The sequence below is a fragment of the Rattus norvegicus genome, chromosome 2 (assembly GCF_036323735.1).
Source record: "Rattus norvegicus strain BN/NHsdMcwi chromosome 2, GRCr8, whole genome shotgun sequence".
Lineage (NCBI taxonomy): Eukaryota > Metazoa > Chordata > Mammalia > Rodentia > Muridae > Rattus > Rattus norvegicus.
In genome coordinates this window covers 57317784-57333940 of record NC_086020.1, presented here as the reverse complement: position 1 = coordinate 57333940, position 16157 = coordinate 57317784, and the positions used below count along the sequence as shown (strand labels likewise).

Sequence of the window (16157 nt, the reverse complement as noted above, 5' to 3'; positions counted from 1 at the left end):
GGCAGTTTGCTTCCTATTCTAAATATCTCAGTGAACATTTGGTGTGTTTTACTTGCATTTCCTGTTACCTTAGAAAAGAAGCTGGGTTAGTTTGAAATATGTATATCACACTGTCTATATGAACAGTTCTTACCGTCTGTGACAAGTAGGATGACAATCGTTGAAAATTTTCTTTCTTGAAATATGAAAATTGAAAATCAACAGAAGAGTCTTTAGGCTTTGAAGAGTTTTTTTCTGGGCTGACTTCATCAACTCCAACTTTTTTTATAGGTGCTTCAGTGATTGTGAATTTTAGAGCTAAATTTGCATTAAAACTCGTGGTCCTGTCTCGGACGATGGTTTTGAACATTTCAAACTGTTCTTCATAATTCTCAGTTCTGAAATTTTTGTCAGCCTTGGTCTAAAAGTGTATAATAAAAAAGAGCTGTCAAACAAACAAACCCAAAGCAGGCAGCGATTGGAAAAGCAGCAGAGGGAAAGGGTTTCAGGTGTAGATGCCCGAGTAAGATTTCTGTGGTTCGAGTTCAAAGCCCGTGTTTTGATTTCATTTCTGTTGCTGTGATAAAATACCTCAACAACAGCCACTTTAGGGGAGAAAGGATTTATTCAGCTCAGGATTCCATACTGTGGGGAAGTCAAGGCAGGAGTCTGAAGCAGCTGGTCACATTACATCCACAGTTAAGAGCAGAAAGAGTGAATAGATGAGCAGATGTATACTTCTGCTCCGGTTTCTTTCTCTCCTGTAACATAACTTTGGGCCTAAACCCAGGGTTGTGTCTCCTCACATCAATTAACACACTCAGGACAATCCCACATAGATGTGTCTATAGATGTGTCCTAGACTGTGTCAAGGGAGCAATTATAACCAGCCACCACCACCCCTCCCTTTTAACTCAACACATGGACACATCATCTTTAAGGTATAACCTCTTATCCCATGTCTGCAAAATTCTTGTTTATACAATAGCATAAAATAGACTCCAACTTTAAAAATCCTCAGCCTTCAAAAATTAAGACACCTTAAGAGTTCAAAGTCTCTTATCTCTAAATACCTGCAAATTTTTTTTTAAAAAAATTCAAGCCATATTCTTCCGACATACAGTGGTGCAGAATAAATGAACTGGGACATCAAACAGACCCATTCAAATCTCTTCCCCAATTCAAAAGGAAAAAGCAGCCATTCTCATACCCCTATATCCAACATCTGGGGTTTGTAATACTATCTGGGTTCCAAAGAAGTCTTTCTCCTCCAGTCTTGCTATTGTACATCACAGCTTCTCCTCTTGGCTTAGGTCAGAACCATTCCACACCTGCAGCTTTGCCTGGATGCCCCATGATACCAGATTTCAAATATCTCGGGGTCTCTATTGTAATTGAGGGTTCATCTTTATAGCTTCATTCAATGGTTCATCAGGGCCTCTCTGCAGGGATCCCAACTCTGTTATGAGTGCCTAACCTCAGCTGCTCTTCAGGACTCCCTCAGTCTTGCATGCTTCCTGCTTCAAAAACAAGTGCCATGTGAACAGTGTTTACGACAGTGCCTAGTTTGGAACCAGCCCCTTAAGGTCTATCCTGTCTCCTCTTGGACCATGGATCAAAGCTCTAGCCACTTCTGAGTCCTGACCCTGGGAAAACACTCTTCTGATGTTCCAGTGCAGCACTCGAAGCTTTTCCAGGGTGGCAGCACCAACCTGAAAACCACAGTGCCTTGATGGTTCCTCTGTCCAATGATCCACTCAGAGTTTCAAGTCACAGGACAAATGGCTTCTAACTCAGTTCCTGACAGTCTTTGTTCTCTGAAACACCATGACAGGTCTCTACTCGCCACATTCTACATAACATTATTGTCTTTCAAGCTCCCACTAGAATGGCGCATTAACCCACACTACCAGCTTTTCTAGCCCAGAGTTCCAAACTTTTCCATGTAACCCCAGTCATAATATAGATCAGGTAACATAAGAAGCACATATGTTCATCACAACAATGATCCCACCTCCTCAGAACCAGTGTTATTCTTATTAGAATAATAATATAGAATAAATACATTGTAAGTAAATTATATATTTAAATATATTAATTAGCATTGATGTCTTTATAATATAATTACAAGTATATTAATAATTAATATTAATGTAATTAAAAATATTGTGATTAATTTTATATATTATAAATAAATACAGACTAATAAATAAAATAAAATCTAGTTTTATTTCTTTTGCTGTAATAAAATACTCAGACAAAAGTGACTTTGAGGTATAGTTCATCATTGTGAGGAGGCTAAGGCAGGCATATGAAGCAGCTAGTCACATCCACAGTCAAGGGCAGAGAGAATGGATATGAATGGATGTATGCTTACTGCTCGGTCTACTTTCAATACTCTTGTACAGTTCAGGGTCCAAACCTAGGAAGTGGTACCACTCATTTTTAGGTTGGGTCTTCCCACAACAACTAACATAATAATGACAATCTCCCACAGACATATTCATAGACCAGCTTGATTAAGACAAACCCTCATTGGGACTCTTCCTCAGATGATTCTAACTGTGTGAAGTTAATTATTAAAACCGACCATCTTATAGTCTGTGACCTCTAGGGCCTTTAGGGCATCACTAAATAGACTGTGCATGGTCTGATTTCTAGACTGGAAAAAAGAGACACTTATCATACCTGGCCTGCAGGTTGTTATGAGATTCAAGGCAATAATTCATATCAAACAAGATACAGCAAGATTTCAATAATTAATATGTTAATAATTAAAGACATTGAATGACAGATTCCTATAGATAATATGCCATGGTTGGCATACAAATGAAAGAATAAAGCAAATACCTTTTGAGGTATTCTATATATATTAGTAAATTTCAATAAAAAGACTTTCCCTTCCTAAAATTGTTCTTTTACATTTCTACACTATTACTTATCATGAGAAAACAACATTTTTTGCTCCTTTAAAATTACTGGCCAACCCATAGAGTATACATGCAAGAGGAAGATAAAATGGGAATCTGCAGGGACAGTAGGTTTGCTTTCCTTTGCAAAGCTTTACTATTTGGCTTTTCTGATTAAAAAAAAAAAATACCAGACCACATGCACTTTCTTTTTGCCATAAAGGCAAACAAAACTAAACAATCCAATGGAGGTCAGGAGGTAGAATCCTCATACAATTCTCCATGGTCTACATTACTCTCAACCTTCTATTTCCCAAGCTCCAACAGAACAGCCCACTGAACTAACTCAACACTCAATGGCTTTTCTAACCCAAAGTTCAAAAATCCTTCCATAATCCTTTCAAAACAATATAGTCAGGTCTGTTGGAGCAATACTATATTTCTAGTACCAATTTCTATTCTAGTTAGGGTTTCTATTCTTCTGATGAAATGTAGGGAGCGGCGCGGTGAAGTAAAGATGGTGCCGACAGCCAGCCCCGTCCGAATGTGAATAACTTACCCCGCATGCGCAGGCTTGTCCCCTGTCAGGGCAGCTGTATGCTAATGAGGTGAATCTGGCGCCCTCCTGTGGTGAACAACAGTACTGCGCATGCGTGGGGTTTTGCACCTGCCGTCTGGCTGGGGCGGTACTATGCTAATGGAAGTTCATGCCGCACCAATCCCTGGAGGACAAGTAGTGGGGTGCCTCGTGCCCCACCAATCCCTGAAAGATAATTAGCATACTGTTGTGTATATAAGGCGCGGTAACATTTGAAGCTATAACACTTGGAGCTGTAACACTTGGAGTTGTAACACTTAGGGCTGGCTGCTACTGCCGCCGCCTCCCTGTATCAAGAATGAAGGTGTCCTACAGTAAAGGCTGTTGAGAAGAATCCAACCGTGTCGCGTCTTCCTTGCCGGCCGAAGTGGGCGTGACAATGAAACACCATGACAAGGGAAACTTGAGGGAGGAAGGGCCTGTTTGGCTTATGCTTAAAAATCACTGTTCATCTCTGAAAGAAGTCAGGACAGGGATACAGAGAAGAAACCCGGAGGCAGGAGCAGATGCAGAGGTAATGGAAGAGTTCTGCTTCCTGGTTTTCTAATCATGGCTTGATCAGCATGCTTCTAGGACCTAGGACTAATATCCCAAAGATAGAACCACCCACAATGGGCTGGCCCTCTCCATTAGTCTTATTGAGGCACTTTTTTTCAAGGTTCTCTTCTTTTCAGATGGTGCTAGCTTGTGTCAAGTTGACATAAAATTATCCAGCATACTGGGACATATATCATGACCTCATTTAAAAAAAAAGTGTAAAAGCAACCTGACCAAACACATAATAACAATTAAAACCCAAGAAATTCCTCACCAAAGATCCCTAAACCAACCTAATTAAAAATATAAACTTTTTTTTTTCAGGGCTGGGGACCGAACCCAGGACCTTGCGCTTCCTAGGCAAGCGCTCTACCACTGAGCCAAATCCCCAACCCCAAAAATATAAACTTTTTAACGAGGACATTTTTTGTCCACTTGGCTGCAGTCAGCTATTACTATGTTGTGATTTGAATATGTTTTGATTATGTTTCTCAAATTAAATTAAACTTTAATTTGTAATATGAGGTATTAAAATCATAGAACTTAATTCCTGATGTTTAGAGGTTGAAGTCATATTTGTGAAGTCTATAATGTGGACCTTCTACCTTAGAGATCAAGAATAATGAGTCAAATAAACATCCTTCTTTATATCTCACTGAGTCTGATGTATTGTTTTAAAAGAATGAGAATGGAATAATATCGGGCATGGTGGCACATGCCTTTATCCTTTGTATTCCGGGGTGAAGGTGGGGGACAGAGGCAGGTGGATCTCTGAGTTTGAGGCCATCCCAATCTACAGAGTGAATCCTAGAACTATACAGAGAAATCCTGTATTGATGAGCAGTGGAGTATTACACAAGTGGCAAGAAGCAGCCAGAATGTGGAGAGAAGTTCTTTGACACTTTTCTCTGTACGAAGTCATGAGGAGTGAAGATCAGAGAAAGCCAGTAAAGTGTTCCAAGGTATACTAATGCAAGAACATCATCAGAGAAGACCAACAAAGTATTGCAAGGTGAACAAATGCAAGAGTGTCCTCTTACTATCTGTGGGGTTAAGTTTATATTCTTTCTAAACATCAAATGCCTTCTCAAGTGCCTGCCCCAGCAAAACGTCACATGCTCTTTCACAGGACAGTTTCCAGGAGAAACACTACGACGTGTCTATTCTCAGTATAACGTCCTCTCACGTGTCTGCTGTAGCAAAACATCCTCTCATAAGACAGCTTCCAGAAAAACACCACATCACACAACTGAGTTTCCAAAGAAACCAGAAAGAAAATACAATAATATGCAGTGAGAGAAATGATTGCATCTGTGGTCCATTTTCCTTTTTGGGAGGTTCTGAAATGGGTGTGACTCTTATCCAGGAAGAGAGATGGGACACTTGTCTCTTGGGTCAATGGCATGAATTGGATTCAATAGTTGTACTGGGTAGCTACTTTGCATGGGGGACATAAAGTTATTCTAATCTAATGGGAAGAGTAAAATGTATATAGTTATATTTGAAACAAAGCTGTCTGGTTAAATGTTCAACACAAAGATCATTATGTTATCCAACTGATTTCAGGATAAAATTCACTGCACTCAATCTGAGTCTTTCTTTTCCTAACTGCTGCCATCAAACCATTTTCCCCTTTCCCAAAACTCAAGTTTCTTTGTCTTAAAAATCCTCATTATTTTATCGGAACACAGTCCAAAGGGATATGTACAGCAATAAGGATAGGAATATGGTTATTTTTAGGTTGAGAAAATATTGAAAAAAAAGAATTTATTTTTATTTTAAATCATGTGTATATGAATCTGCGTGTGGTTTGTGATCATCAACGTAATGCCAGAAGAGGATGCCGGATTCCCTGGGGCTGGAATTATAGGTTGTGAGCCACATGACAGAGATGCTGGGGATTGAACTCAAGACCTCTCTCTGTAAGCACAAAAGTCATCCTGAAATGATTCTGGGGATCCAACTCAGGTCATTGGGTTTGTGTGGCAAGTTTTTGCCCATTGAGCTATCTCACTGGCCTTGGTCTTCCAAAAAACACTCTTTTACTCTTTTCCCATTGCACACATTGCACAAATTCATACACACAAGGGAAAATATACTTTTTGGTCTTATCATTTCTTGCTCTTGTTCTAATACTAACTTAAATATCACCCTTTTTTCATGAATTTACTTCATCACTTAGCCTTATAAGTTTGTAGAGTATATGGTCTTGTTGGTCCTCTTTTACAACAAAGTAAGACAGATACCTCCTTTGCTATTACTGCTTAGTAAATGGACCCTCAGACAGTGAGGTACAAGAAGCCAGGGTCATGCCTACTCACTTAGTAAACTATGTTCAGAAGGTACTCAAAGAAAATGTATTAAATTCAATATACAGAGTAATACAGCTAAAGCTAATAGTGACATTTATTGTTTATTCTGTGCCAGGTGTGGTTAGAAGTGTTTTAGGTACATGTACAGATGAGAGACTTCAGGAAAATGGCTGATAAATACATCCCAGGACTGGCCCCTTTGCAGAAACACTAATTGGAACAACTTCCCGTGTGTACAAATACATTCATGAAAGCTGAGAAAACCAAGTGAGAGATTACCCAGCCTAATTATAACACAACAGTAAGAAGATATACATGGAAGAGGGCAGTGCCACCACTTAGTCGACTCCGGGGATCACACTATGGAGAGGCTCTCCATGGTAAGGTGAAAGGCAAAGTGAGTGAGTACTGGAGTTTGCCTTGAACCTCAGCAAGACACAGGAAGGACAGATGACTGTCGCTGTTGGTCAGTAACTGTGGTCGAGCCTCCAACCTGCTCCCCTGACAGACGAATCCAGGGCTCCTAAACTGACTTCTCACAGCTCCAAGTAGGCCAGATCATATCTAGCCACTCTGGACACAGATCTTTCCTTGTAAACCTAGCCTCTAAGACTGACCAGGGCTAGGCTAGTTCCTCTGGTTGTGGCCTCCAGAGTGAATTTGAGGACCCACATGCCAGGCTTTCCTTATATAAAAGGCATGACAAGAATATCTCAGTTTCAGGCAAGTCACTTCTGATACATGGTCCAATATAATGTAGCATCAACATGCATTTGCAGCCTTCAACCCCAACACCAGTTGGTTCCAATTAATATAGGTCCCTACTTTGTATAGGCTGGACCAGATGGGGCCAGGCTCCTAATGAAACCCTTTAGACTTAGTCTCTGGGCACATCCAATTTAGGTAGCTTCAATGCCAGCTTGATTTATATTCCCTCACATTTCATGCCCATCACTGTGAAATGCTGGCCCCTGAAGCTTTAGTTTTGGGCCATCATCTATGGGCAAAACAACCCTCCACTTTCCATCACTGTTTCTGCATGCACAGCTTTTAAATCCAAACTGACCCTATGGCCCCAAGTACTAAGTCAGCACTAGCAGACTGTCTCTGGTGTTGAACCTTGTGTCCAAGGGTCCTGATCCCTCCCAGAGTTAGTCTGACCTGCAAGGATTCAGGATGCACAGACACTACTACAACCTAGCCTTCGGGTTTGTCTCAGAAAAATCAATTACAATACAATCTACAAAGATAAATATTGGTGATCAAGACTTGCAGTTTGACACGTCAATGAAAACCATCAAAGTGTTTCATTTTTATGAGATCGAGGTTAGGATCGTTAACATTGTAAAAGGAAAGGAAGAAGGAAAAGGCTTGTTATAACTGTGATTTAAGAAGCCCCATGGCGAGTCATGGTGAATGCACAGCAGGACTCTAGAGCAAAGACATAAAACGTTAAATAGTCAAAACGTCGCCGTGGAACAAACAAGCAAACAAACAAAAATCCAACTAATCCAGAAGAAAAGAAGAGAGGCAGGAGAAGGAACACACATTACAGCAAGAAAACAACGCCATGGCAGAGGTCAGTCCTACCTACCAATTATTACCTTGGAAGGAAATGGATTCTATTGTCCAGTGGAGAGGTGCAGAGTAGCTGAATAAATGAAAACCACAGGCCTGACCACTGCTTGCAGGACACTCACCTTCCTTCTAAGGACGCCCACTGATTGAAAGGAAGGATGCACCCCATGCAAATGGAAACCAAAGCAGATCAGAGGCAGCCAAGCATGTATCAGATGAAATAGAGTTTAAGTAAAGAACTATACAAAGGGATAAAAAAAAAAAAAGCCACCGTAGAGTGACAAAATCATTAACCCTTCAGCAAGATCCTCCAACTGCACGTGTGTATGTGGACCTAAAAGTAGAAAGCAAATGTTGGCTTGGTTTGATATCTTCATTTCTCTTCCCTTTTTACATATTTTTCTGGGCGGTTTCAGGTCCCTTTGAGAATTCAGTGATCATATAAGCAAAGACCACTTTCTGGCACTCTCTTTGCCTTTTCCTTGATCCTATCTACTCCTTGTATGACAGCTATGTACATATCATAGAAAACCCTGAACTCAAAACTATCAAAAGTCAAGTTGTTCTCTTAGAACTTATCGCTACTTTAATAGCGTTCTCATATATCCAACTGTCAAATCTCTTCTGATCTTGCACTATTCACTGAAGAAGGATCTTCTGATTTTCTGTCTCCATACACTTTATTTACTAGGCATGGTTGCAGTATTTTACAATTATTAGCACATTTAGTCCCTCCAAATGTCTGGGATCACCTTAGTCTATATAACATCATGAGATTTAAGACGAGTTGCCTGCTAAGTGAAGGCATTTATCAAATTCTAGCCAGGAAGTCTGAATTTAGAGTTAGGCATTCATCCCTACTCTCTCTTCAGCTTATTACAATAATCCTAACACTGACACGTGCTGGGTTTCATCTCCTCTGTCCACAGTCTGTGCGCATTGCAGATCCAGTACCTGTCGCTATCTCCTGGGACTCCATCTTTCCATTGTCACAGGCTGTGGTCATCTCCCTCTGAAACTCATCTTCATAAAATTCAAACACCTAAAGTGACACTCTGACTATTGTTCTCTGTGGCTTCTTCATCTCCGGCACTAATTAAACCCAACATACTCAAAATGGCCTGAATTCCTTCATGACTTGACCCTGCTTCTAACTCCAACTTGTAACTCATGGGAGTTATTTTATAAATCATGATTCTTATTAAACAACTCTTATAGGGAAAGTCTACATATTTATTCCTTGGGAAATATCAATATAAAACACAGAAATAGATATGTATATAGTAACCTAGTCATAGCCAGTAGAAAGACTAATTGAAATGTCCATCAACCCTGTTTTCATGTTGCCATTACCTATAAGAACAATTTGTCATTTAGTGAGTGTCCATTTGAATAAAGTTAAAGATGTCAGCTTTTTAAAAAATAACAATACACATGTATATATTTAATTATCCTTTCAAGGAGCAAGTATTTAATATAGTATGTGATGTGAGTTATTCAGAATTCTGTGGTTAATGGAGGATTAGCATACCAACCAGCAAGGAGAGTTTATGATATAATATGATATGATATGATATGATATGATATGATATGATATGACAAAAACAAACTCCCAAACAGAGAGGCAAACAAAAGCACACTGCAGTTATTTCACTGACAGACATCTGAAAGACAGGGTGTTTTAATAAAATAGGAGGAGGACCAGCAATCAAAACTCAAATAAGAATGACCTTCTACTCCTGCCAAAGAAAGTAATTGTAACTTTGATGGCCGTAGTGATGGCTTAACCTACCAGTTAAGCAGCAGAATGGAATGACTGAGTTTGGTATGGATCTACACTGAGCTATAAGTCAATCAGATTACTGTTAGTCTCATTCTCTCAGAGAGATACCTTTAACCACATAGACGACTTGTGGTTCATCATTCTATTATCCGTTTGTATGAAGAAACTTTTCATTGGCACCTTTACCAGCTTTCTATCCATATTTTATTTGGAGCTGCTCTCCAATCCTCTCAAATTGAGAAAAACTAGAGGCTGAAAGCTAGTCAGACTATCAATACTTCCTTAGATAAGAAGTCTACATCGATAGTATTTTAGATGACAAAAGTCCGAGACAATGATGGTGGGGATGGAGAATATTAAGCTAGCATTGTAACTTTACAACTCTGTGATTGACCAGCAACCCTGGACTTTGAAATGGGCCTTTAAAGGAAGTCCTGGAAATGCAGTTAGGATTTAAGCTCAGTGATAAGGAAAGATACTTCTTCCATTGTGCAATTGAGAGCCATGCCCAGTGTCACTGTTAGATGTGTTGACCGTGTGATAACGGCAGACAGTGGGAGTCAGTTATCTAGTTCAGAGGAAAAGATGAGTTAGAAACAGCATCTGTAGCCATCAGAATGACGCAGACACTGAGCTTCCAGGAAGTAAAGGCACCAAACTCTCAGGGAGAGTGTGAAACGGCTCCCCGAAGCAAACAATCTGGCAACACCTAGAGGAAAAGACTGTCCTGAACAAAGACAGCTCCAAAGAAAATTGAGCTGGATTAGAGCAGGGCTGGGAGATGACGGCAGTAAGGTGGCAGATACCTTCAACCAGGATTTCCAGGGGTTCAGGGATGAAAGGGGTGGTTAGAACCTGAGTGTACTTCATCAACCTTTGTTTACATCCTAAGTCTTACGTGTCCAAAGGGACCCAGGTTTAAGCAGTACAATAAAACCGCAAAACCTGATTTGGGTTTCCAAGTATTCATTTCAATTACAAAGAGAGAGCCAAGGAAAAGCAGGTTGAAAAGGATCTGTTCCGTAACTATAATATTTCACTGTCTTCATTTTTATACGCCTCAGTTGTCTTCACATTCCTTCTGAGTTATGAAAGTGGTCACTAGTCACCATCAACCTCTTATGTAACCACTAATGAAGTTCCTAGCCTTGGCTAAGTCATTCACTAATTGTGCTCTAAAAATAACCCAAAACCAGTGTGCTTGCTATGGGCCAATAACCCTTAGAGAGATTTACAAATTTAGATACCTTGCTAGCCATGAGTGATGTAATGTTATTTCTGTTTTCCACATGAGGAAACTGAGTCACATAATAAGTTCTTTTCCAAAGACCTCATAACTTCTGGCTGAGGTAGGGATCCTACCCATGAGGGATGGGTTTTAAGCCACAGAAAATTTGAAACAAGAAACATCAAGTAAGGGAGATGAATAAGGGTAAGATATCATGACAGGCCAATATAATGCTTTTGAATGACAAAAGGCAATATCCTATTGTTAATTAGTAACCCAAAAACGTTGAAAAGTAGCCCGTGTTAGTTGGTAAGATGGGTCAATGGATGATTGTGTTTACTACCAAGGCTGATGACTCAGATCCCAACCTTGGGATCCACATGGTAGAAAGATACAGCTGACCCTTGCAAGGGGTCCTCTGACTCCACATGAACTTCATGGTGTGTGTGTGTGTGTGTGTGTGTGTGTGTGTGTGTGTGTGTGCACCACCACTCACAATAATAATGAAAATTAATTCATCAAGCACAAATCTGTGAGTACTCATTGTACCCAGACAGTTGGTAATAGGCAATAAGAAAGTTATTTAACATGGGTTTTGCACTCACACACAAAATGTGACAAATGACTTATTTTACCCAGTATTTGAAATTAAAGAAAAAGTCCTTTGTAAGTTAGAATAGAGATTTCTACTCACAGAACTCATGTGTAATATGACAAGCTTGGCTATTTATTTTCCAAGGCTGTAAAAGATTTGGCTAAGATGGCCACCAGCACCCACAGGACCAAGGTGACATAGGTGCTTAGCAAGGTCTCAACTCAAACAGCTCTCTTCCCTGATTGGTATCAAATAAGAACTCAAGTCTACATTCCTGCCAACTTTTTTAATAAGCTTGATGGAAAAACTCATTTGGAGGCACTAATCCCACCCGAACTAATAAAAATGATTTATAGATTTCATTTATTCCACATTGTGTGAACATAGATTAGTCTTGCGACAGAAAGCTTAAGTGTTTGATTATGAGATACTGTTCCAAATATCCCAGGAGTGTAAGTTATATATAGGGGAGAAATTGTGTCTCTTTCTCCTAGAGTCTAAAACATACTGAAATGTTGAACCTATATCTTTTTAGATGTAGAAAAGGGGGAACCAGTGTGTTTACTCTCCTAATATAGGTTGATAATTAATCCTGATTGGCCACTCAGCCCTTACCATTTTGTATTATATAAATTTTACCTGTACATAGGAGCTACAAAGCTGTCCAAAGAAGCTATGTTAATTATCATGCAATCACTGTGATCAGAATATCTGACCCAAACATAAGAGTTCGGCTCATTTTGGCTCACTGTATCTGACACTGCAATGGGTACATCAGGAATGCAGTGTGTACGTAATGGTGAGAAGTATCCAATGAAGTCACGTGAACAGCTCTGACCATCACAGTGGGAGCATTATCTGGCAACTTGTTCACATTGAAGAGGCAAAAACCAGAGACACTTAGACTGGAGCTAGGGTTGAGATAAATCTCACCTACTGACCTACTTTCTCCAGGCAGGCTTCAAGCAATTTCTTAAAACAGTACCCAGTATTGTGGGCACCCAGTATTCAAACATATTAGTCCATGGAGGCCATCTTACATATTTTACTCCCAGAGGCTGACGGTAGTGAAGAAACTATTAAGTGAAGATTTAAGCATCGAAAGCAAAATAAGACACTGTGTCTGTCAACTTCCACCTATCAACAATGACTAAAGGTGCCATGATTTTTATATTCCACTTAGAAAAGTACTTAAAAAATGTTGCTATCAGACATTAGTGGCTCATGCTTTTAATCACAACACCTCAGAGGCAGAGGCAAACAGATCTCTGTGGGTTTGAGGCAAGCCTGGTCTACGTAGTGAGTTCTAGTCCAGACAAGTCTGTATAGCAAGACACTGACTCAAAACTAAAATCATTTATGTTGAGTGTGTGTGTGTGTTTGTGTGTGTGTGTGTGTGTGTGTGTGTGTGTGTGTGTAGGTACTAGTGTGTGTGTTGGGTAACAATTTGGGTGAATCTGTTTCCTTATTCTACCATGTGTATCTCAAGGATAAAACTTAGATCTCCAGGTTTGGTAACAAGTGTTTTCCAGCTGAACCATCTCACGGCTCAGAAAAGTCTCTTTTAGACAGACATTTGGCTCTCACTCACAAAACTTTGTGCTTAAGTGAAGCAAACATGAGAAATGGATGGTTTATTCCAAATTTACAGGTGCAAAAATGACGGCGTGGTTGCTTGTGAGCAAAGTGCCGACCTAGTCTAGAGAGGAGTCTTCAATGTCGACGTGCAAGCGGGACAGCATCGTGCTGGGATGGGTAGGGATTTATTTACAATGACATTGCTTTCCAAACAATGCTAGTTACACTTGTTTAAAAGTGTGTATGTTTTTGTCACTTGGTGGGAGTAACATCAGCAGAGAGAACTTTCTAGAAACTGAGGAAAGAGGACAAAAGGGGTCTTCTTCAAGGAACAGCTGGTGTGGAAAGAATTTGATCATTTTTTGACCACGTAAAATTTTATTTTATCCTAATTTATTTTTAGTCATTTTGGCACCCCAATGAATCTTTTTTTTTTATAGAATATAGGTATTTTTCCAAAGCTTTCTTACCAGGTGTATGTTGTTTAGGCTGCTGCGTGCTTCTGAAGAGGTCTAAGATAGTATCTCTCCTTTAAGCCATGTTCACTTTCAATTCTTTTTTTTTCCTTGGATTTTTTTCTTTTATTTACATTTCAAATGTTATCCCCTTTCCCAGTTTCATGGAACCTTTCACTGAATCTACTATTAAACATATCAAAGCATCTTTCATCTAAAACAAACCATGTTTTCTCCTGAGGTGACTTACTTCATAGGCCAGAAATGCTACGTTCCAAGGTTTGCGATAGTATGTCAAAGTGTTTCCGTCCCGTACCCGGTCACAGAGTCCATTGTAGAACTCATTGTCAAAAGGCGTGCCCAGGGGATCCATCCCTAAGATGTTGATCCTGAGAAGAAGCAGAATGGGGTCATATGGGTAAATACTATTGTTAATGCAAGGCAGTCTCCTGGGGCGGGAGAGTGAGACATCTTCGGTTCATGTCGCTGTCATTGAACACGTGTGGGGTTTAATCAGGAACAGAAGCAGGGTGTAGGGGGTAAGGGGCATTTGCTTTGGCTCAGTGTCTTGGCAGAAAGCTTGCCTTAGGAGGGTCTTATAAACTCTTTGGCATCTAGGGCACTGTTAGAGCACAGAAAAGAAAGGCAGTAAGTAGCACACAGGGGACCCTTTGGCTCCCGGAGTCTTAGCTCTAAGGCTGTACCTCTTACCTCACGTTCCTGAGGGAACCGAAGGCCAGTGCTGTAAAACCAACTATTTAAATTATTTGAGAGCAGAACTATCCCGGCAGGGGGGAGAGGCAGTATAATTATATGTGTGTAATTTTTTCATCTATGAATCACCATCAGGGCTCTTTCTTTCTCTCCCTATTCTCTGCAAACTTAAGCCTTCCTCAAGCTGTCTCACTGTTGTCAAAAATCTCACCCCTCCCTCCAGGATTGTGTTATTCCTGCTGGACTTTCCAAGATGAACATAAACAAAACAAGACAAAACAAAATTAGTCCACAGGAAGGTATTCTCTATGCAATGCCCCCAGCAGGAATATTTTTATCTAGTGTTAATTCACACTTAGAAATATCCTTTAGCTGTAAAACAAAAGTTACATTGGATTTCTAGGCTTACAGTTTCTGCACTTAGCTCTTTGGAAGTTCACCGTTGCCAGTCTTGGGAGTGTAGTCTTTGCTAGGTAGGCGGTATGAAACAACAGGTGACTCTAAGCCCCGGATGCCAACATGGAAATTTGTTCCACACACCTATAATTCCAAAAGCACAACTTCGTCCATTGTTCTAGATCACACACCTAACTCCAATTAATGGGATTATGGTATGTATGTATATTGGTTTCAAGAGCAATTTATCGGCTTGTGGATGGCTTGCCATAAGTCTTCGGCTGATGCAAAACAAAAAAAATGGAATATTACCAATGGGTACATTAAAATATTCAAAAACAATTTTTTAAAGATTTATTTATTTTATGTATATGAGTACACTGCAGCTGTCTTCAGACACATACACCAGAAGTGTGCATGGGATTCCTTTACAGTTGGTTGTGAGCCACCATGAGGTTACTGGGGAATTGAACTCAGGACCTCTGGAAGAGGGGTTAGTGCTCTTAACCACTGAGCTATCTCTCCAGCCCCAAAATTCAAAATTTTAACTCAATATGAAGCTATGAAAAAAGCAACATCGTGTCTCTGTAATGGAAGGGCAGCGAAGGGACTTACTTGTGAAGGTTGAGTTACAACTAAAATTAACCCACTGTTTAACCTGCCCAAAAGACCTCTCTTCAAATGCTAAGGTTCTGAAGTTCTAATACAGAGCTGAAACTTTCAAACAAGCTACAGAGATATCACAGCTGCTTTATTTTCCTTAACATTGTATCATTTGTTTGTGTTCCACTTTTCCCCTCGCCGATCCAGGCATCTGTAAACCTCTCCATGGCATCATGTGAGGCTTTAGGTACAAACGTGTCAGTGGCTTTGGTGACCAGCATGTTGTGGAAAGCAATCTCCGGACAGGAAGAAGCCTCACGTATTTGTCTTCTTGCTCTCCTTCATTTATGTGTTCACCTTGAGACTGGCTTCTTCTGATGGTAGCTGCTTCTCCTCTTTAGCTTGGCTACTCCTGCAGCCCCGGCATTTTAGCAAACACAGTGGAAAACAGTGTCCACCCTGTCACTGCCGCTCAGAAGCAGAGCCGCCTGTCAAGTCCTGTCCTGTGAGTGACAGCTTCTTGTCTTCATTCACTGAAGGCTTGGATGCCGTTCTTCCACTTTGAAGTCATGCAGCGGTGGAAAGAATGGATAATGGGTTTCTTTCTTCAACAGAACCTTGGCTCCCTGTTATGTGATTGTGAGCACTGCCTTGCTATGCGCCTGCATTAAAGTGAACCATGAAACGACCTTCCATTTTAAAGATTAATGTTTGGGTGACTAATTACTACATCTCTGTGTTTATAGTAATCATGGGGTGATATGAATACAGTTAATACATAACTGGCTTTCACAAAAGTTGCTTGGAAGTTGGGGGCTTGGGCATATAATTGCAAATTTAAAATTAGTTTGGGAAGAGTATACTGTGTCAAGTAAGTAGTGTAAATGAGTGG

At 40.2% G+C, this 16157-nt stretch overlaps 1 protein-coding gene across 1 annotated transcript in view; it reads right to left on the bottom strand.

Annotated features, from left to right (window-relative positions):
- C9 (complement C9) overlaps positions 1-16157 on the bottom strand; it is a 48250-nt gene that overhangs the window by 14819 nt on the left and 17274 nt on the right. The window contains exons 5-6 of the mRNA NM_057146.2: positions 13803-13941; positions 134-400 (exon numbers count right to left, since the gene is read on the bottom strand). Of these exons, the coding sequence (NP_476487.2) occupies positions 134-400; positions 13803-13941 (406 nt within the window). The remainder of the gene's footprint in view (positions 1-133; positions 401-13802; positions 13942-16157) is intronic.